General features: G+C 39.9%; 2 protein-coding genes across 3 annotated transcripts; one reads left to right on the top strand and one right to left on the bottom strand.

Annotated features, from left to right (window-relative positions):
• Window positions 1-3,612: 3,612 nt before the first annotated feature.
• necap1 (NECAP endocytosis associated 1) lies at window positions 3,613-11,590 on the bottom strand. Its single transcript, XM_044171348.1, has 8 exons — window positions 11,351-11,590; window positions 9,810-9,910; window positions 9,407-9,511; window positions 9,142-9,223; window positions 8,833-8,941; window positions 8,072-8,219; window positions 7,611-7,704; window positions 3,613-6,819 (listed from the first exon to the last, which is right to left on the bottom strand). Exons 1-8 carry the CDS (start codon window positions 11,443-11,445, stop codon window positions 6,771-6,773), a joined length of 783 nt encoding a protein of 260 aa, XP_044027283.1. The 5' UTR covers window positions 11,446-11,590; the 3' UTR covers window positions 3,613-6,770.
• Window positions 11,591-11,621: 31 nt separating this feature from the next.
• On the top strand, window positions 11,622-22,388 carry LOC122864177 (epsin-1-like). Of its 2 annotated transcripts, none has more exons than XM_044171347.1 (11): window positions 11,622-11,777; window positions 12,376-12,522; window positions 12,672-12,745; window positions 13,923-14,078; window positions 15,174-15,302; window positions 15,741-15,861; window positions 15,992-16,167; window positions 16,927-18,100; window positions 18,914-19,060; window positions 19,556-19,717; window positions 20,265-22,388. In XM_044171347.1, exons 3-11 carry the CDS (start codon window positions 12,677-12,679, stop codon window positions 20,834-20,836), a joined length of 2,706 nt encoding a protein of 901 aa, XP_044027282.1. In that variant the 5' UTR covers window positions 11,622-11,777; window positions 12,376-12,522; window positions 12,672-12,676; the 3' UTR covers window positions 20,837-22,388. The 2 variants fall into 2 exon arrangements, with proteins under 2 accessions (XP_044027282.1, XP_044027281.1); XM_044171346.1 differs by having other exon boundaries at window positions 11,623-11,777; window positions 12,638-12,745.
• The last annotated feature ends 835 nt before the right edge of the window (window positions 22,389-23,223 follow it).

The following is a 23,223-nucleotide window of genomic DNA, read 5'->3' as shown; positions in this document are numbered from 1 at the left end:
TTTTAATGTTTATGAGACTAGGAAAGCTGAAAGGCATGTAGAGAAGGAGACACGTACTAAAAGGATTCAGTGTAAAGGTTGTTATGCTAATTATTATTATCATAATTATTTTACCATTATTGCCTCTCTATGACGGCCAGCTTTTCACCCCGCCTTTGAGTGTGGTCGTTCAGAACAGATATAAACAGCAAACTTTGTTATAGCGATCATGACGTTGTGTAACTTGTAAAAATGAAGGATAAAACTGAAAGTAAGATCTAAGTTGTAATTAACAAGTATGATCCTTTTTGCTGTTTAAGTCCATGACAGTGAATTAATTGTGTCTTTCTATACCTTTTAAACCATAGTGGCCTAACTGAGGCCATTTGAGATCAGTAGTTACATTAATCTTGAAATTAGCACCTATTTACTATCAGGGATTCTCTGACTCAGTAGTTTTCTGATGAAAACAAATGTCTTAGAGTTTGTTTAGGGATTCATCCTCTGGGTACAAAGAATGTCTACCAAAATTTCACGGCAAACCATGCAATACATGTCGAGATATTTCAGTCTGGACTAGAGTCCTGCCACTAGTGTGGCTAAATAGCACATCACTGCAGTAGTGTTCAGCACCTGACTTGAAAGAAACTTGGAGTTCTGCTGGCTCTGTAGCTTCAGAACAGCACGTGAACAGATACTGGTGCCCCATTTGGATCTGAAGGAGGCAAACAGATCTCCTGTAATGGGTACACGTCGTTTTCTGAGTGTGACACCATCTCTGAGCGCCTGCTCTGAATTCTTCTCATCACAAACTCAAGCCAAATCAAAAATGTACTTGTCTATTTATTTTATGAAGTGCTGATGTATGTTGCTTTGAAAGTGATGCTAAGCTAAGATTAGACTTACTGACCTAAGAGTGTTGGCCATCTAGTCTATCCGTCTGTCTGTCTGACCCCTACCAGACGAATCAGACAGACAGACAGACTGACCGACTCTGTGAAAATATGGAATGCCATTTAAGTCAATATTAAATAAATAAATACATAATAAATAAATATGCCTATGAAATAAATCCTGAAATAAACAAATGAGGCAATAAATATATAAATAAATAGGTTTATATTTTATGTTTTTCAGAGGACTACTTTTATTTATTTCAGGGGACTTTTATTTCCTAATGCTAGCTAACTAGCTAATGGCAACTACAGTTAGCAGCAGTTAGCGGTTACTTTAGCAACAAGTAAATCTGTCCATCAGGAAACTCCGTAAATCACAGAATTGAGGCAGAGCAGGATGCCAGGGGTGCCAGGAGCCAAACCCGACAAGAAAACTACCTCAGTACTGTATTCGCTGTATTCCCTGTCGTCAAACTGGCCTGAAAAATCCCATGTCATAATTGAGCTTTTTGTGATGGGAGTATTGTACGGTTTGTATTTCAGTTACATGTTGAACCTTTAAATCTGATCTCTCATTACACTGATGTTGATAGATGGGAAAGTTCTCTGGAAAGGGAAACAAAATGTTCAGTGAGCAGGCAGGGATATCGAGTGTATTAAAAGTCCTTAATTTCTCTGTAATTCTTTGTACGTTTGGCTGCAACACAGATCCAAATTAATCCATCAAAATGGCATGTGTGATGGTGTTTTGAGAGAGAGAGAGATGTGCTACTCAGTGTGGGTTACAGAGCAGGAGGTGATCCAGGTCAAAAGAGGAGTGGGAAACACACACACACACACAGCAATACATGGTCTAAAGTTCACATACAGCACATTCAGAATAAGTTTGCACACAAACCGATCTCACATACACAAACATACAGTACATTCACACATACACAAGCCTACAGACCTGTGATCAGATATTTTCAGTGCTGTCATACTTTAGACTTAGTGTTAGTTAACATAGACAAATACCAAAAGGCTGCAATGACCAAGAGAGGTGACAAAAAAATCAGAGGAGGATGAATCGTGTTCCTGATGAAGCTCAGGAGAGGCCAGCGAGATCTGAACCTGCCACCAGTTTCCTCTCCTCGCCTTCAGTCTGTCCGTCCAGCTGTCTGTCGCTCTCTTTTTCAGTCTGTCAGCAGAGCTAAAAGCTACTGCTCAGTGAGGTCATGTCCTGACCACACACCATATTTCTCACTTCTACTGAGACTCCCTCCCTTTCCTAACAGAGTGTATAATGGCAGGATCTCTCTGTCCTGCAGTAGCAAGGGACAGTGGTGGAGGAAGTATTTAAATCCTTTATTTATGTAAAGTAGCAATGACACAATATAAAAAATGACTCCATTAAAAGTACTGTAAAAGTCCTACATTCAAAGTTTTACTTAAGTACAGAAGTATATTATCGGCAAACTTTACGTTTACCAAAGTGCAGCGGTGTCCTAAAGGTTAAGAAGCAGGCTTGTGACGAGAAGGTCGCAAGTTTGATCCCATGTGGGGAAAGTGAGAGAGCAGCGCTTTCCACCAGTAAGGAATGCCCTTGAGCAATCCCCAGCTCAGAGGAAAGCAGAACAGACTGTAACTGTGTGTGTGAACAGGGCGTTCCTGAAAAAGGGAACCTTAAACAAATGTTTAACTAGTTAACACAGTTTGGTATTTTAACCTAATTAAATAACATTTATGTGTTATATTCAAACACAGCAAACTGATCACGTGTTTGGCTTAATAGGTGCCAAATATATGTTGAACAAAAGTAAAGTACAAGTACCTCAAAATTGCACTTGTTTACAATACTTGCCTAAATGTAGTTACTTTCAACCACTGGCCATGAGAATTCAGGTGAAATCAGGGTTAAAGGATAATTAGTTTATTACAACTTGGATCTTATTTTCATAGTTTTAGCCATCATTCCCAACAGTAATAATAACACTCACCAAGACACCACTGACTACTAAGAAATCTGATGGGACTTTGCTGTAGCGATATTGCTGTTCTCAGATCTCATTGGACCAAAAGTTTTAATAAACCAAAATTATCCTTTAATGGCAATGGCCTCAAACCTTCAAACAGCCCAAAACATTAAACCAACAACAAGCTGCCTTCCTGCCCATAGATATGTCTCTGTTTCTGTCACCACTGACTTCCTGCTCTGTGTCAAAGGTCACAGTGTGTCACCCTCTCCTCTCCTATGACACTTCTCAGGACGCCAGTGCTTCTCTCTGACTGTTATGTCACACTGGTGTTTTTGACTTATCGTCTCCCTCGTGACCTTACGATAATGATAGGAAGTTCCTCGGTCCACATGCAGCTGTGGCGTGTTGAAAAGATTTACAGGTGCATCGTAAGTCAAAAGTACATTGTAACATCAACAAATAGCTCTAGTCCTTTTCATAGTCTTTATGTTCCATGGTTCAAATTTTCAGACTTACTGTAGGAGATGGGAGGTCACATAAGCACTGATTGGTTTTGCAATGATTCAGGGCTCACTGATGTAAACGGTTTATCACACCAGAGTTTTGGCATCACCTTCAGGATTGCTACCAATGCTCATTAAAATCTAGCAAAAGAGAAATAATTCAGATTATACCTGTAAGAAACACAATTGCTCCCGCAGCAGTTTGAATGTGAATTTATTAGTGATCTAACTATTTGAGATATTGCAGTATTCAAAATAAGAACAAGACATCAAACATCCTTTGAAAGGATTTATTGCCTCTTTCTCATTAAATTGGTCATAAATCAAAAGTGTTAGTCCAGTGATTTTACAGCCAGTGTGGAATGCGTGAGAAATGGGAGATATTTTAATATTTTAGCCAGCAATACAAGCAATGTAAACACAACACACATATCAGCATATCATATCGGTCAGCATTATATCTTAATGCCAGTTAAATACACTTCATGTGATTTGATCACAGCAAACCCTGAAAATATATGCAAACAAATTAATTCACAGTCAAGAAATGCTTTTGACAATTCATGTCAACGTCCTGTAAACACCATCTAAGTTCACAATCAGCCAAAGCCTTTTCAGCACAAGAATTAACATATCATTTGCTGCCAAGACATTCATCAGATGAAGTAACACAATCATTTTGTTTTTCCCACCTTCAGTCCTGAGACTGGTGTGTTCAGATCTTTAACAGTACACGTGGGTTCAGTAAAAGAGCATTTTTGATGTCATTTTACAGTCTGAAATAAGCCACACGGGGATAACGGCATAAGGTAGGCTCATTCTTTAAGGTAGAATGTCACTCAGGATTAAAATAAATTAAAGGAATAGTAAAGTTTAGTAAATATAAACAAACAAGATGCAGCGTGTTCATTAGTGAGACTTAGAGGTGCTTCTAGGCAGATTTTGTTCCTTTTGGACAGAGCCATGCAAGCTGTTTACAACTGTTTCAGTCTTTATGCTAAGCTAAGCTAATATACTCGGCTGCTGGCTCTAGCTTCATATTAAATGCACAGACATGAGTAGTATCTATCTTCTCATCTAAATGTCAACAAGAAAGCGTATTTCCAAAAAAGTCAAACTACTCCTTTAAGTTCCAAATGTTTTCCTCAGATTGTCAAAAGCTGCTGTCAAACCTCAGTACTGTTTCAGAGTCGTGTTGAACAGCTTCTGCATCTGGAACTGTATTTACTTGTTTATCAAGATCTATTCTTACTTCCATTGAACAAACAATATTTAGTACTGAAGGTCATGAGTTCACAACAGGGCTGTTTTTTTTGCAGGTAACTGCAGCTCCCTAAACATTTTGCCTGTTAAAAAGCCAAATGGTCATTTCACAAACATGAAAAAGCAGGTAAATTGATAGCATATGCACTTCTGCAGCAATCAGCCTCCTTCCACTGTAACTGAAACCCTTCTTCTGTGCTGTGAACAGCACATTAGAATGAGGTGGGTAAGTCATCTCATTCACCTTATCTCTTTTCTCTTTAACATATGACTGGTTGTAGAAAAGGTTTCAATCGTAGTCATCAGATGACTACGATTGAAACCTTTTCTACGATGGAACATTCCTGGACGAATGAGGAACTACACCGTCATATGACTGGTTGTTACAGAAGGGGGCCATTTGGGAGGTGCAGGGGATGTAGCTCTCTTAACATCTAAATGTAAATCTGGTGGACATTAATAGTTTACTACATATTTAATGCGAAACGTGAAGCAGAGATTTACTTGCAAACCATCCCCACATTAGATTTTCCCTCTGATCTCAAAATTGGGCCTTAAGTAAAGTAACTGATTTTCAAAACCAAATCGGACTTTCTGATAACTAGTCCTACATTCCTGCTCTGGTTTACCTCGTGTATTCAATTCAACTGGATTTTGGAAATGGGCAAGTTAATTGGGATGAGACACAGGTAAAAAATAAAAATAAAAAATGATTGGGGTGAAGAAGGCCTGCAAGTATTTAAGTAGTTTTAATTTACACCCACTGCCAAATTCAGCAAAATGTGTTATATTTAATACTTAGCTTATTTAATTCTTAAAAAAAAAAAAAAAAACAGTAAAAGTATGTAAAATGTAAATAATTGACAGTAATAAATACATGTCTGGATGTGGATACTTATTTCAGTTGTAATAAAATAAGTCTGCTGATAACAAGCACCTGGTAGCAAACACAAATATGGTTTTACATTGTAAACATAAATTTATAGATGTAATACGCCAGAAAGGAATGTTAATGTACCCCGTATATTTCCATGAACATATCTTAAAACATTCTTCCCACAGTATCTCATCCCACTTTAAGTGAGCTCAGTGATACACACTAAACACTTTACAATCCATAATTGGCGATAAATACCGGTAGATGGCATGATAAAGGTGATTTTATCAGAGGATTGCATCTGAGTTCAGAAAAGATTTGACATCTTGACTATTTAGTTTTCATATCCCACAAAGCAAAGCTAATCTGAACATTTTGAAGTTGCATCTTTAAATCCACTTACATTGCCATTATGTAATCAAACCACACTTCAGACCTACAGTAGTTATTTTAAATACAGAAATTTTGAGACATGTGGACAAGGCTGTACTACTCCACAATTCACAGTGTGATGGTGGGTACAAGTCAGTCATTTAATCCTACTTTTCTTAGTGACAAACTCTTGCAAATGAGGTAAAATAGTGTTATGTGTCTCAAACTGTTCTTTCTTTAGCATTTATATTTAAACAAGTTAGACAGGCCGCTGCTGTAATTTCAAAATTATTCAGGAAAATTATGTAATCTCTATTTCATTATTCGGAAATAATAAGGCTGACAAAAATAAGATTTAAGTGCCAATTGTAGAGCAATAAAGAAAATGTCTGAATTTCTACTTTGATTTGTGTCTTACTGTTAATGTAGCCTTCACTTAAGCTGAGCTTTGTAGCTCGTTGCACATTATTCACAGCAGGTTACGGAAAGCACTGGTGCCTTTTTCTTGAGATGTAGCACTCTGCAGTGCCTGCAGGGGGAGCTGTTGTAGTGACATAAACATGCCAGATCAAAGATAAAGCTCTGTCCAGAGAGCCATCTATTGGGGAGGTGATGCAGATACATAAAAGAGGAACACCTGCCTCTCAGGACGTCACACATAGCCCTTAAATATTATTGGAAATGGCTCATATCATGTAATGGCTTTAACAGATTAATGCTTCATTTCCTGTCAAGAATATTTGAAAGAACGACGATTCTTTCTGAAAGCAACGATGTCATGAGTTGTTTCTACAGCTCGGTGGTGTTTCACGTCTCTGCTTTGGGATCAGTGTGTGGGAGTTAATCTCAGTGTGATGCACAGTAAGCTACAGACACAGATGCAGGTGAGATGGAAATCACAACCGACGTCATAGCCGACGACTCAAAACTGCATCCAGTTTCCGGTGTCCTGTGGTCGTGATGGAACGGAGCTGAAAACACATAAAGTAATGTTAGTTTTTTTCTATGTATTCTGATAACATCATATCAGTTATTAAAGCACAGTTCCAGTGTTTTGCATGTCATGACCTTTCTTACTACAATTTATTTTATTTTTTTAAATACAGTAAGAGATGCCATTTTAAACACAGATTTCATTCTGAGCTGAATGTACAAGCTCCTAACAGATGAGTACCGGTGCTCCTGTTCATACTGAACAAAAATGCTATGTATAATGTATAATATGCACAAAATTTAAAAATACACTTTTTCCTGAAACATATTACATAGCAACTGCATTCACATTACATGGCCAATTGTATGTAGACACTCATTTCGACATACATTCTTCTACTCAGAGACTATGGAACAGTTTACCCCTCACTGTCAGATCTTTTCCATCTTTTTACAAATGCGTTTGAGTCCCCTTGAATATTAATATGACTACATGATCACTTCATTTTGTCTGCTCCAGCTATTTACCCATTTATTTACATTTGAATTATTTAATTGTATTTCAAATTTCTCTGTCAAGAACTTTGTTTGGTGTGGAAGAACTTGACTGGCCCGCAGAGAGCCCTGACCTCAACCCCCATGCAACACCTTTGGGATGAACTGGAACACCGACTACAAGCCAGACCTTATCACCCATCATCAGCGTCGGACCTCACTAATGCTCTTGTGGCTGAATGGGAGCAAATCCCTGCAGCCAAATTCCAAAACCTTGTGCAAAGTCTTGCCGGAGTCACATATGGGCGTATATTACAATAAATAAGTTGTCTACCTTGCAGGAGCAGAGAAGTCTCCCCAAAGATCTGAACTAGGGTTTGACTGAACCACTGTGTTAGAGTTGCTACTGTCCAGCTCCAACAGGCAACCTGACAGAGATACAGAGGGAAATGCAGAGCTCATTAAAAGTAGCTTACAAACTGACACACATTTCACTTCATTTTCTGCAGCCTGAAGCTCTAAAACGAATGACTCCTTTAACAGCAACTAATTAACGCAGTTATTAAGAAAATAGGTCACTCTTATAGGTTAAAGCTGCACAAGACTCCTATGTGAAAATACAGTCGTATCCCACAGCCAAAAACTGCAAAGAGGTTAATTGCTCTATTTGTAAAGTAAATGCACATGTTGGCTATGATCACTCATAATAAAAAAAAAAAAAACTGATGCACAGAAAGTAATTTACATTTAGGCACAGCCTGGTGCAGATTTAAGTTGACTGAGAGTGCCATCTACCTGTTGCTGTGCCGCCCCTCTGGGGGACTATGTTGTGATTGGATGAACCTGACGAAGGAGGCGGGGCTATCTTGCCTCCAGGTGGTGGTGGGAGGAGTCCAAACCCCCCTGAGCTTTGTGGGCGGGGTTTATCCCTCTTTCTACCTTGCTAGAGACAGAGAAGAGAAAAAGTACGTTTTTGAGAAGAAAAGAAAACATCTCTGACGTTCCTGAAGGTTTTAGAAAAGTAAAACGCTTTTCCTTTGAGTTTTAACCACCAGTTTCTTTGCATGGCATTTAGCTTAATTCCTTTTAACACAACTATGTTTACACTTATTTTTATTTCCCTGTGTTTTATCCTGTGTTTTTGTTTCACTGCTGCGAAACCAAAAGACTTTTGAGGACAAATGATGTAACTGACAGAGTGCTGACTGAAGAAGAATGAGAAAACTTGAGTTTTAAGAGCCATGTGATTTATTTTTTTTAATTTTATTTATAGGGTACATGCACTTGTGAGCTACAACTGGTCCTCAACGCTTCAGATCTCCAGTTACACTTGACCGCCATTTTAAGTTTCATAGGAAGCATGAAGTTATTTTTAAGTAAATAAATGCATGCGTCATTTCTGATTTATTATGTCTATTTGCAAGCTAATTCAATTATAAAACCACTGACTAAAAGACCATTACTTTCTACACTCGCCAACAATCTCATTTTATTTTAAATGTTTTGAAAATGTAGTGAAAGCTGGACATTTTGATGTTTCACAAACTGGTTCTCACCCCTATGTTGAGTGTGATGGTCTGTCCCTCTTTAAAGCCCAAGTCCAGTTTTGGTCCCGAATCCCCGAGCTGGGCGTTTTTACTGATTTCATTCTCCTGTTTCACCCATCTGCAGGGAGGCAGAGACACTCATCACATCAGCACGAATACAGAAATAAACAATGCATCTCAGCAGTTTTTAGAAAAGCTATAGCATGCAGCTTTCCACAACTACTGTACAGTACTGTATATCTCAAAGACAGCATCTTGTTTTCAAGGAGAAAGACAGTAATCGCCATTTTACACTGAAACCACCCAGTCGGTGCTTACTTGAAATGGTCCTGCAAAGCCACGTTGAAATCAAAAGCATCCCCTCGGTCCCCGAAGCCAACTCCTATGAAAGCACTGCGACCTGTGAACAAGAGATGACGTTACAGTAAATGACATGAACAACAGACAACAAACATTTCTTCAAATTAACTTGCTTAAAAGGGGATTTAGGGCCTTCAAACAGGCAAGCTTGATAAATAGTTTTGAGTTGTGGGGGACCAAAAAATAATTCATATTATCGTTTTCATAAAATCCACATTCTCACCATTGTCATCCTGTATCCGCAGAACAAAGTATCGGCTGGAGTCGCTGACCGTTTCCATTGCAACACCGGGATACTCCTTAACTGGTGCCTGGGCAAACAGCTCCCCTGCAGGACAGGAGGGAAAATGACAAGCTAAATAGTGAAAATGTGTCAAATCAGTGAATAATCCATCCATTTATCAATCCATCTAATTTCTAAACCGTTTATCCTGGGTAGAGTCCCTGGGGGCTGGAGCCTATGTGGGGGTACAACTTGGACAGGTAACCAATTTATCACCAAGCTAACACTGGGCTTCTGAAGATTTGTACATGGAAAGTAATGTACAGTTGACTCATGTGGGCTGTAATGTAACTGAGTGTCACGTAATGGGAGTTTTTAAGTATAATACACGACAAAGTCATACCTGAGACCTTGTCCTCCAGTTTGATGTACGCCACTTGGCCCTTGGCTGTGACCCTCATTCGTCCAGACCAGTCTGGAGTATCCAGCTTCCAGTCAGCTGCCCTGCAGACAAACAGGGTGTTGAACTAAAACTTTACTCTTAAAAAATGTATATATTAACAGGACACTGACTGACATATTAACTATCTAACTATCTGTTTAACAAAGAATATGTTGTCTCTCTTTGTCACAGTGGAAACCCTGAACCAGTGAACTCTGGATTTCAATAACCATAGTTTTAAAACATCTGATCGTCCAAAACACATTACAGCATTTTGCATGATACTACCACGATGAGAGAATGAGTGACGCTATTGATTAGTCAAGTAACAGAACATTAAAATCAATATAAAGTCGAGAGAATATCACAGACAACATATCATAATTACATTTTTCAGGAAAGTATTAAAATGTTTTACAGAGAGAGATCTTACCACTTACACCAGTGATTCCTAACATTTTTGGCTTGTGACCCCTTAATATTAAGTACTTGTGAACCCACTTAAAAAGGGGTGGATGTGAGTTATGAGCAGTTGAAGCAAAGACAGGTTTTTGTTTCATTTGAAGGACTTTTAGAAATACAAAGAGGTGCAAGTCTCCAGTACACAAGAAAAAAAAGCAAAAATTTGAGAAAAGTTGCTAAATTAAACTTAAATTTCGTTTTGTTTGTTTTTTTTACCTCCCTCATCCCTTTATTCATCTTGGGTCAATTCAGATTTATCTTGGGAAACCTTTAGGGGTTGGAACCCACTAATTTAAAACTAATTTTACAATACTAGTTATGTATTAATTTATAATGGTTTAGACATAAATATAAAAAGGTGGGCAAACCTTCACTAGACTTCACCTCTCTTTCTAATTTCTTAACTACTGTAGGCTATCTCAAATGGGGCAAAAATGTATATAATATGATGGTGCCGGTGGCCTTATGGATCTATGTAAAGCTTCTTAATGAACATTTTATGATTATTTGGTGTGATCTCTCCCTGCATGCCCATCCAGACTATGTTTACAGACCGTCTCCAATGCGCCTGCATGTCTACCAAAGGGTAGACATAAAGTTTTAATCTGTAATGACAACCTCAAGCAGAAACTATCCAGCCAGAAAACCCTGAAAACGGCATTTCTCAATTCAGTAGTTTCAGTGTGTAAGGAGGATATCCAAGCTGTCACACAGGCGAGTGGGACAGTCCTGGCAAACCGCCCGTTTCGACCCCGGCCGGCATGATGACAAATACCCCCGTCACATCTCTGACAGCTCAGCCGCCCTGAACAACAAAGCGGCACGGACGACCGGCCAACGGTTTTAACCGTGGCTGCATCTTTACATCTGGAAACGTTATTTTCATCTCCGGTCTTCCAAAAAAAAACACAACATAAAGCCATAAAGAAAGGCATGCACTGGCGGCGAGCAGGGAAAGTGAAATGCCCACACCGAGCGACACCAAACACCGTTAAATCATATTTCACAGCGCCATTAACGACCGACAGTTATTTCATTACCTGTATGAGCGATTTGAAGCTCGCGGCGGGATGCGATAAACGTTGACATCGGGTTTCACGCACAGGATCGACTCGTACTCGCCCTCGGCCGCCATCTTGAATCAACTGTTATTGATGTGGGAGTTGTGGTTGTGACTCATTTATTCGGTCCTTTTCTGAGGTGTGTGTGCGGGTGTGCGTGTGTATGTGCTATGTGTGTGTGTGTGTGTGTCTGGTTTGCGACGTCCTAACCGCCAGACAGCGTTATTTTTCAATTTAAGAATAAAAGACGCCGAACTGGTTAACAGAAATGGGTATTTAACTGAGTAAAAATAAAAAAAATGTATCGTTAGGGGGCGTGGACTTGCAGGTGCTGAAAACTGCGGAAGCGGAAACCGTAGCGTCGTGTCGTGTCGTCTCCTCGAAGACTCCTGAAGATCCACCCGGGGTTAGTGCTTTAGTATTGCTGTAAATACGCATATGTAATACACGAAATAACGCGCGACCAGTGAGCGTTATTCTGAACTAAAAGCAGCGACTGTTTCTCGAAATGTAACCCTTCCGTTGATCGCCAAAGTCCGATATTTAAGCTGATTGTTGCTGGCTTAACACAACGCTCGACCGTTAGCCATATTGACGTCTGCTGGTCGTCTTCAGTCGCTCTCCGAGGTCCTGAAAACGCGATGTGTGACTCCTGACAGATACGTTACTTGCAAGCACGTCGACTTACAGTTGATATGGCTCACACTAATCATCCGGGTGCACTATAAATCAGGTTTTAGCTTATATTTTCTCACACCTGCCCCAGGATGCTGGCAGCTAACTAGCTTGTAGCTTAGCCAGATAGCTAACCTAGATGAGGATCTGTGTTTGTCGCAATGATTATGACTAACAGATATGAGCTGTCACATACAGCAGGTGTAGGCACACCTCTAGTCTAGCTTTGCAATCACGCATTCATAATTGACTGCTTGCCATTGTCAGTCAGTGCCTGCCAACCCATGCCTCAGCTCTTTTTTTTTATGTTGACTGGTTCCTCCCTGCAGCTGAAGGATCTGGTTTCTGACATCCTGAGACAAGTCAATGCAGTCAGGAGGAAGAGAGACCAGCAGGATGTACTCTCACTGAGCCAGCAACTGCAATCAAACAACATAAAAATAAGTCTTTGACAGCACAGCCAGACTTTACAAAAGGTATGGGTGTTTGTATGTGTTATTTTATGTGTAAGCATGTGTGTATGGTTGTGGATCCTTGTTTTCCAGTTCTCTGTAAGCATGCAGCATTGCTGACAAGTTTTCTCTGAATCAGATTGCGGTGGTTTGATTCCCCACCTCCTCCCCAGACACCATGACATCCTCTATGCTCCGCCGACAGCTGAAGAACCTGGTCCAGAACTACTCTGAGGCTGAGGTCAAGGTAAGAGAAACTGAAATCAAGAGATGAAGAACTATGTGAACCCCAATATTTCCACTATTTCAGCAAAATTTTCCCTCTATCAGAAAATAAAATGCTTTCTCGTTGTATTCTTTGTTTGGTTCAGGATGCATTCTTTTAATGGATTTTTGGAACACTTTTGCTTTTATTAGATAGGAGATAGTGGAGAGGTGACAGGAAAAGCAGGAAGAAAGATGGGGGAAAACACGCACCAAAAATCCCTGGCCATACGTGAAACATGAACATTTCAGTTACATGTTCAGCGTCTTAAGCCTGTAGGCCACTAGCACACCCCAAGATGCCAAATTTTTTTATAACCAGTGACACATTTTAGATTTACTGTGCATCATTTTATACTATGGCTGCACGATATGGTAAAAAAAAAAAAAAATCATATTGTGATTATTTAGACAGATACTACGATTGCAATATGATTCACTATTAGTGGGATCGATCATTTTTGCATCACAATTTTCATTTTCAATTTTCTATTGTTTTCTTACATCTGGAGAACACGATTTGTAGGCCAGGGCATCTCTGCAGCACTACAGTACTTCATTATAATGCTGTTTTGTCACACATTTTACCTTTTATCAAAAAGTTGCAGCTTCTGCACTTTGGATATTGCAGTTGTCCATATTGCGATTTCGATAATATTTCGATTTAATTGTGCAGCCCGTTTTTTATACGCATTGTTATTGAACATCTTATATTTGGCATTTAAATACAGTTCTGTGGTTTGGAACAATTGTTGTCTGTACAACATGAGTTTGAAAGGATGTCCAGGTTAGTTGAGTTGAAGAGGTGGAACAAGCCATTCATTTAAAGTTTCAAGAGTAAACACATACAGTTCTTCTAAGTCACGGTGAGCCATTCTCTTAAATCCTAACCTTCAGGTTTTTAGAGTCAGGGATATGTTTTTTGCTAAAATTCTGATCTGATGAAACATGGTCAGTAATAACCTGGCAGAACAGATAACTTACCATTTTTGTTAGCAAGATGAAATGAAATGATGGCAAGAAGGACTTGCTACACTGTAACCGGTGCCACCGTTTCTTACTGTGAGTCTTTTTGTCACAAGCTGGCATTTCTGACCTTTGGGCTGCCGCCACCTTATATTTCCTTCGCGCTGATATTTCTTGCTTTGCTTCTTCTGCAGGTGAGAGAGGCGACGTCTAATGACCCATGGGGCCCATCCAGCTCTCAGATGGCTGACATCTCCGATCTGACCTACAATGTGGTGGCCTGCAACGAAATCATGACGATGCTCTGGAAACGCCTGAAAGACGACAAGAACTGGAGACACATCCACAAGGTAACAATAACAATGCACAAGCAAGTCCCCTACTTTGTGTTCAGACTGTGGTTAAACAGCCGTTTCACTGTCATTATTGTGAATGTTATGTCAACCTTGAAATTTCAGTATATTTATAGAAACAGGACACTTTCAAATACATCAATTATTTGTAGAGACTGATAGTCGATGGGTACCTATACCACCAGACCCAGATAATAATAAAATAAGGTCACCCGAAGATTCATCTGTAGCTTTCTTTTTGAAACGGGTTTTTGACAGCTTTATCAACATTTCTCTGGCCTTGGACAATAAGTACATAATCCATCTTTTCTTATTATCTAGCACTTCATACATGGACTAAACAATACAGGCTTTTGAAAGCCAACTGGGATGCTTTTGTACTGAGGCTGTCAACAGCCAAAATTTTTATACTGACTTTCAGTATCCTTAAATATGACCATTTTTTTGAACAAACCAATTCAAGTATGTTTCTACAATCTTGTTTCTTGTGCGTATATCTTGGGTCACAAAAACCCTGTTCTTAATTCCAGATCAACTTTTTTGCAACTGTAATAGCTGTAATAAATTGGGCTTTTGTAAATGAAGGACTATTTTAATAGAAACCATAACTGAACAGTAACATGAGCACAAAAAGCAAAGAAATTTCACTGGAGGTTTTCTCGGCTGTGGTCAGGGAGGATCTCTAACGGTGAAGGACACTGAATGGCCAATGTCCAATAAGCAACATTCTGATTAATAGCAGGTGGGTTGCTGGTGGGTAAAATAGGGTGAGGCGTCTCCCCATTAAGATAGATGCTGTGCACATTTACGCACGAGGCACAGCAGCGTAACTTCATTGATCGTTTAAATATCCCAACACGTCTACTATCCACTGCAAGCTGTATGTTTTGACATATTGCTTATCCTTTCCTACCAAATCTGTGATTTTACACAGATTTTGTTTTGTTTCTTTCATCGTTGTTTTGTCCTATGAATTCCACAATTATATAGAAAAAAAACTGTTGGAATTGGATTGTCTCTTTATTTTTGTTTCAGCCATATACGTTTTTGTTTGACATAAATTTGTTCACTGTCATGCTTTTTTCATACCAGTCCCTGACACTGCTGGAATACCTGTTAAAGACCGGTGACGATCGTGTGCTTCTGAAAATGAAAGACAACATCTACATCGTCAAAGCCCTCACAGAGTATCGCTTTGTAGAAAAGGATGGCAAAGATCAGGTGATACATGCTTCCTGATAATGTCCAAGGCATGCAGCCTTTTAGTATCCATTACAAGGTAGGGTTACCCATTATTGGCACTATAATATCCATATCGTCACACTTCTTTTAACCACCAAGCCAGGTTCACAATTAAAGGACGAAAACAGATTCAGTCTAGGTTTGCTGTCTCAAACAAATTTAAGAAAGCCTTGTTTCAGTAGCTCTCCAGCGTAACAATGCTTGAAACTTTCAGACTTAACTAGACCCAAAGGGCTTACGTCAGAGTTTATTTATTTATTTATTGGTTAAATTTAGACTGTAGTTAGGTTTGGTCTTGTTTTACAAGACTTGTAACATTTGGGGTTTGTTTTGGGTATACGTTTTTCAGGCTTAGATAGGATTTTGCTCAAATGGTCAGAGTCAAATCAAAGTCTAATTTAAACATATCTGTCCCAGGGTGCAAATGTGAGAGAGAAGGCCAAGGTTGTCCTTGTTCTTATGGAGGACGATGAGAAACTAAAGGAGGAGAGAGACTTTGCCGTCAAGACCAGAGAGAAGACATCAAAAAGCTCTGCTGGTGAGCCCTTCTGTCCTGAAGTATCACTGCTAAGTACCCATTGTTTCAACTATTTTAGTATAATTCTCTTTATTTGTCTGTGTCTCTCACACAAATCTCATTCAATCTCTTTTTCATCCCTTCTAATCAGCCTCATCAACCGATGCAATCAAGGATCCCAACTACAAGCCATGCTACGTTGCTGGGGGCTCGGGGCTTCCATCCTTAGACAATATACCCTCAGTGGCCGATTTGACTGCTTCCTTTGCAGCCCGCAAAGAGGAGCGTCTTCGACAGGAAGCTGAGAAGAAAGAAGCAGAGAGAAGGGTAAGCGTATAGCAAGTACAGTGCTCAGCTACAGCAAGTGGACACAATAGCACTACTACACCAGTTCATTGTGCCTTTCTTCTGTTTTATATTTATTTATTTATTTATTTATTTATTTATTTATTTATTTATTTATATATATATATATATATATATATATATATATATATATATATATATATATATATTATATATATATATATATATATATATATTAAAGAAGCTTATTTTTTTAGGAGTACTCTGAGAGACTCACGTTAATGATAGGTAGGAGATACAATCCTCACAAATTACACTATATCCACTATATCCTGTGAGACACTAAACCATTGCCTGCTCGTTCATTGTATCCTTCTATAGATAAGATGAATTTATCACCCAATATATAAAATAAATCATAAAATGATCAACCAAAAACAAATGCAAAGTTTCAGTAAAACAATAGAGCATTTGAAATGAGATTACAGAGTTCACAAACTTCAGTCAAAAAAGAAGCGATCAAAAAAGTAAAAAATCTCTCCCATTATGTGCTTTCAGATAGCTAGCTGCTGTGTGTAAGCACCTTTTAGTCTTTTGACTATACTTTTGACTAGTTCAGAGAGTTTTTGGTTTCAGTTGGCATTTTGGGCCTTTATCATAAAACAAGTTCTGTTAACTTGTTTGAGTTGTGTAAACAGGAGAGGTTTAGTTACACCACTAATGAAACCGTTAGTAAGTGTTTGTGTTTACATTTCTAATTTTGCAATGGTAATATTCTAGGCCAAGATGAGTGAAGACGAGCTGAAATGGGAGGATGCTGGCAAAGGCAATGGCGTTAAAGGAGGTGCTTGGGGAGGAGAGAAAGCCGAGGAGGAGGTGAAACCAGATGCATGGGGAACCCCCAAAGAACCTAAAGAGGCCACAGATCCATGGGGCACACCCACAAGACCAGACACAACTGACACAGTAGCCAGCAGTGATCCTTGGGGGGCTCCAACTAAAACTGATGAAGATCCATTTGCAGCACCACAAACTGACGAAGATCCATTTGCTGCACCAAAAGATGAATCCGATCCATTTCGTGCATCAAAAGATGACCCTTTCAATGCACCAAAAGATAGTTCAGACCCCTTCAATGCACCCAAAGACAAGGAAGATCCATTTGCTCCAAAAGATAAACCAGATCCCTTCAGTTCATCTAACAATGATCCATTCAATGCACCCAAAGATGATCCATTCAGTGCTCCAAAAGATGATCCGTTTAATGCTCCAAAAGATGATCCTTTTAACACCCCAAAGGATGACCCATTCAACACCCCAAAAGACGATCCTTTTAATGCCCCAATAGATGACCCCTTCACTGCTTCCACAACACCACCTAAAGAAGATCCTTTCTCTGCACCAACTAAACCTACCCAAGATGACCCTTTTGCTGCACCAATAACACCACTCAAAGTGGATCCTTTCTCTGCACCATCCAAACTAACAAAAGATGACCCCTTTGCTGCTCCAACAACACCACCTAAAGAGGATCCATTCTTTGCACCACCCAAACCTACAAAAGACGACCCTTTCTCTGCACCAACAACACCACCTAAAGAGGATCCTTTCTCTGCGCCATCCAAACCTACAAAAGATGACCCCTTCAGTGCACCAGCAGCACCCCCTAAAGAAGACCCATTCGCAGTGCCATCTAGCCCACCAAAAGATGATGCCTCAGATCCCTTCAATGCCCCTCTGGTGAGCTCGCCCCAAGACAGTGCAGATGCGTGGGGAGCCCCTGCTAGCCCTCCACCCGCCACCGGGTCAGATCCCTGGGGGGCGCCATCTGCTCCAAAGGAAAGAAAGGCCGAAGATCCCTGGGGGGATGGGATAAGGGCCTCCTCCCCCATTGATAGTTGTGATGCATTTGGAGATGCATCCAAACCGGACAATGACCCATGGGGAGCCCCAGGTAAGAAACAAACAAATAAATGCATAAAGATTAATTCTTGGAACTTGGGAACACATTTATTTGATAAAATATTCTAAACTTAAGGTTCTTAGTAGTTTTTACTAGAGCTTTCTTCTGTATCACATGGCCTTCTTTAGCAAATGGAACTTGCTCAGGTGTCATCAAAACTTTGATCATGTGATAACAAGTGGCCATATAAAGGGGGGACGTAACCGTTGTGGCACCAGAATCTTTCCAGTGGGACATAGTTGGGCTTTTGGAATATCTAGCCAGAGTCTTGAAGGTACAAGGAGTCCATACCTCCTGCAGCCTTTAAGCATCACTCGCAACAGCTGTGGGGAACACTTTGTTGGTGAAATGGCAAGAACTCCGAGTAAGAGATTGAAAGGGCACCGGAAGCAGACATCAGCTATCTGTAAACATCAAAACCAGTCATAGTATCAACTGGGAAGAGCTCAAAGTCATCAACCAGGAGTCAGTGGACAGTTTGAGAAAGATCAAGGAGGCCATTTGCATCTGGCGTTACAGACAATCTTTAAACAAAGACCGAGATTACTGTCTCCCCCCACATGCATCCACTTGTTATTACATCGCCAAGTTCCTCACTTAAGTCACACGATGACACCTGGGCCAGTTCCAGTTGCTGAAGAAAACCGTGTGATATGGTTGAAAGCTCCAGAAAAAGCTAATAAGTGAACCTCATGTTTAAAGTATTTTAACACAGAAGTAACAAAGCCATTAGACTGAAATATTGGTCTCTTCTGTATATCATTTTGTCCCCATTGACCCTGCCTGCTCTATTTCTCTGCTTAGCTGCAGTTTCAGTTAGCACAGATGATGCGTGGGGTTCACCGGCTCCGCCCGCAGACTCCTCCCCATCTAGTGACCCCTTTGGAGACGGAGCATCTAAAAAATGTGATCCTTGGGGTGCACCGAACAACGCACCTAGCAATGGGACAGGTAAATTGCACTTTATAGGCTGCCTGAATGCATATTTCTGTGATCCATCCATAATTCATAGAGTAACACCTCAGTGTCTGCTTTGTCCTCAGCTATAACATGTTCTGCTCTGGTTAAATCAACTAAATCTGTTCTGTGTTTAGCAGTAGTCTGCTAAAATTTCTGCTTGTTTTTAATCAGTAGAAGTCTATGCCAGCAGGCTTAGTGCTCGGCTGAGAATGGTGACTAAAAACTTAACTGTCTGTTTGTGCCTGCATCTGTGTTTATTTGCATTTATGTATGAATATACGCTTTTCATGTGTACATTTAATGGTCATTTGCATGTGTGACCGTTTTCCATATTCACCACTTCACCTCCATCTTCCCATCAGTCAGCAGTTGGCTAACAATCATAATCAATTAAACTTCTCTTCCGCTTTGCTCTCTCTTCCTCCCTGACCTGTCCCCAAAAGAAAACACCTTTTAGAGTAGAATTGGACCTTTATTTTATTGCAGGAAAGCAAACATCGCAGGAAAAGGAGACGAATAGAAAGACTGCTTCGTTTCTGGGCTCTGCGGGGGCATCGCTTGTTGACTTGGACGATCTATTTTCTTCTAACCCCAAACCCAAACAGCGCCCCCTTGTCAACTCGCTCGCCGCCCAGACACAAGCCATTGGTAAGGACAGAAAAAATGCTTCACTCTGGGTGAAAAATACCGTTTCTGACAAAAACTTCATGTGGAATTATTTGTGGTGCGCTTGATTCAAATGCACGATCAACGTCAAAGACTGGAAAATTACTGACATACTAAAAATGATCTCCTGGTGATGTTTCAAATGCATTCCACTACTGTTCAGCTGAAGTCTTCAGTCCAGAGAGAGAGACAGAGAGGGGGGTGGAGACATTATGACTGACAAATAAATATTTATTAATAGGTTTGTATGGAAAAGCTTATTGTGTTTTGCCTAACCACCCCTACCCCGTAGTCTCGCAGTAGTGTATAGATGTTTTTCTGTGTGTGTGTGTGTGTGTGTGTGTGTGTGTGTGTGACCTATTGAAGTTTAATATAGAGACTAGTGTATATTAACCAGCAGATATTTAACTCTTCTCACCCCTCTCTCTGCTTTGGTGCATTTTCTCTTTGCTGGAATACTTCAAACTGTACATCCCTTCCTCCTTCCCCTGATCCCTCCATCTTCCTGTTACACCTCCTAATTTCCCAGGCGCTTTCAAAGCCAGGGGCATGACATCTGTGGTCAGACCAGGGGCTGTTGCAGGGGTGTCCTTTCCTGAAACATCAGCCCCATACTGCAGTCCTTTTGGTTCCACCCTTGCTCCCTCCTTTAGTGCACCTTCTCCCATTTTTGGAGCTGCCAATGCTGTCAGTGAAACTCCCCTATTTCAGCTACCATCCCATACCATGGGGGTGTCTCACTCTGGCTTAAATATGCTTCAGGCAGCTCAGGTGGCTCCTCCGTGTTCAGGAACTAGAATGGTACAATCCGTTTCTGTGGGAGGGAGTCCACAAATGGGACTTAACATGAACCCCCCCTGTGGAGGAGTGGGAATGGTGCAGTCTGGATCTCTGGTGGGGAATCCTTTGGCAGACCCCCTCTTATTTGGAACAGGAATGGGTCAGTCCAGTTTCTTTGGAGGGAATCGCCAAGCAGGAGTGGCTCACTTGGGAGGATCCACTCCACAGGCCGGGGGTGGAGTCCCCTTCCAGCCGCAGTGGCTCTCAGGCAGCGGGCTGGGTGAGACAGTGAACAAAAACAACAATCCATTCCTGTTCTGACAACTTGACATGTAATCTTTCCTATCAGATACAGGGATTGTATTAGATGACCACACTGGGTAGTTTTACATGTTGTAGCCTTCTTAATGCATCTGCTGTATATGCTTCTAAAACATAGCCATTGGATTTTAGATTGCTTTCCAATGTTCCTTCCAGGCAGCCATTGGTTTGTTACCTTTATAATGTTATGAATTTTCAATCATAATTTTTGTCAACCGTATAATACCATCAAATGTTATTTCAGTTTTGTAGGCAGGGACTGTTAAGGAAAGTCATATTGGAAGGCAAGAAACATTTATTTGTATAGCACCTTTCAACAACAAGACAATTCAAAGTCCTTGGAAGACAAACAATAAGCAAATATTGATATTGTTAAAAAGATTCAGTCAATGTGGCCATTTCCAGGTGTCAGAATATCCTTGAATGCAGCAAGAAAGAAGAGTTTCCAAAATTCTTTACGAGACTAATTCAGTCATGAGAGTTCCTGCTCCTAACTGAACTAGCAAGTAATAATAGCATTACTTTAACAAAAAATAAATGGTTGGTGGACTGAAATCTATGGCGGCATTGGAAGGTAAGAAACAGTATAAACCTCCATCGTATACTGTTGGAAAATGGCCAGTAGTTATGTGTAGGACTTGTCAGGCTAAAACATGCAAAATCACTTTAATCTCAATTTAATTAAGCTCCTCAGCTCACACTTGCCTCCCCTTGAGATCTACACATGTCCAATTAATATAAAAGCCATGGTTTAAATGTACTTACCATTATATATTAACAGAAATCAACACAAAATATGTGAAACTGTGTACTTATTTGAAACAAATCTATTGGATCAGTCAGTCTTTTTCATGCACAAGTCTAAGAAACAGAGAGCACCTAAGTGTGAGTGTCTATGTGGAAATCCTGAAGAATTACTGTTGATGTGAGTGTTGTATGATTCTGTGACTGGACCTGTAAAACAATGACAGAACTGATCTGGGTAAGACGTCACTGTAGGTTTTCAATAAGTGTGCATGTGTTTGTACAAGGCGGCGTGTGTGTGTGTGTGTGTTTGACCTGTATGCACGCAGTGTGTGTGCAATATATATTGTGCTGATGTAAATAATGGAAGTAATCACAGATAAACCTTGAAATATACTGTATATTAGAGTGTTACAATCATGAGTAACTATTTATTGATCTATTTATTGATTGATTTATTGCTTGATTATTTATTGATGCAACAATGCAGCAGTGGCCTCCAACAAAGACGAGTTCAGGTTAACTTTACTTACAGTGTCATTATCAGACAGGTTCACCTGATGGTATTGATTACATGTGATGTCAAGCATGATTGGCTTTAATCTGACTTGGCTGCTCAAACACTGCATTATCAATCAACTCAGTAACCAATGGTGGCTTTCTCTTCTTCCCTGTTTTGATTTGTAGTTGTTCTGGAGTCATTGTGTAACTGAACATTCCTCGCTGTATCTTCTGGCATTAGACAAGAAACAGAAATGTATGATGTTTAGCTACAGTGTTGGCTAAATAAAAACCGAATTTGAACATATCAACGTCTTTAATGTGCATGCTGTCTAAGCAGATCCTCCCCTAAGTGTATGTGTGCGTGTGCCTGCCCCCCATCTGTTCGGAGCGTGTGATTAATGAAATATTTCAACACACACCTGTACGAAAAGGCAAATGTGTAAAAAAGGCTCCACTTGACCTTTTTCTTTATGTAGCTCTACAGCTGCTTCCTTGTGGCTGAAGATACATTTTTAAAGCATTTTGACTTAGAAAACGTGAACAGTATAGGATTAGTCGTAGTTTATGAGATGTGAAAACATCACAGTTCAGTAAATCAAAGCCACCCCGAAAGCAGACGGGACCAATGTCTTCTAAGAGGTCACATAGTCTTGAATTGTTGTCTTTTTCTGTTTCGTGGGCCTGTACACGTCTTTCATGTATTTCTGACTCCTTTTTAAACGTGAACTTTGGTGGGAAACTTGACTGAGTAAGTTTAGTAGAGAAAGATGAGAATGAAAAAATAGTCCATAACACTATTATTATTATTATTATTATTCAAATTTAATTTTGTATGACATGAATTTATTTTGCTGTGTATTTAAATTTAAAGCTATGATGTAAACTGTGACAGTATACAGTACATTTGAGAAATAAAATGGTACAATAGGTGACACGCTTACTGTTCTCACTGCATCTTTTCAGCATTGTGGCCTTTTTCTATAGCAGAGCTCAGTACCTTCTCAAATCTCAATTTTTAAAATGAATCTCTTGTTTTTTGGGGGATTTGTTTGATCTCAACTTTGTCTTCCAACCTATAAAGAACTTGCCTAATGTCACCACAAGAGGGCCACAAATACACACATATTTAGACACAACAT

Source organism: Siniperca chuatsi, linkage group LG17, assembly GCF_020085105.1.
Source record: "Siniperca chuatsi isolate FFG_IHB_CAS linkage group LG17, ASM2008510v1, whole genome shotgun sequence".
NCBI classification, from domain to species: Eukaryota; Metazoa; Chordata; class Actinopteri; order Centrarchiformes; family Sinipercidae; genus Siniperca; species Siniperca chuatsi.
The sequence above is the reverse complement of the archived record's forward strand: the minus strand, read 5'-3'. Positions and strand labels throughout refer to the sequence as shown.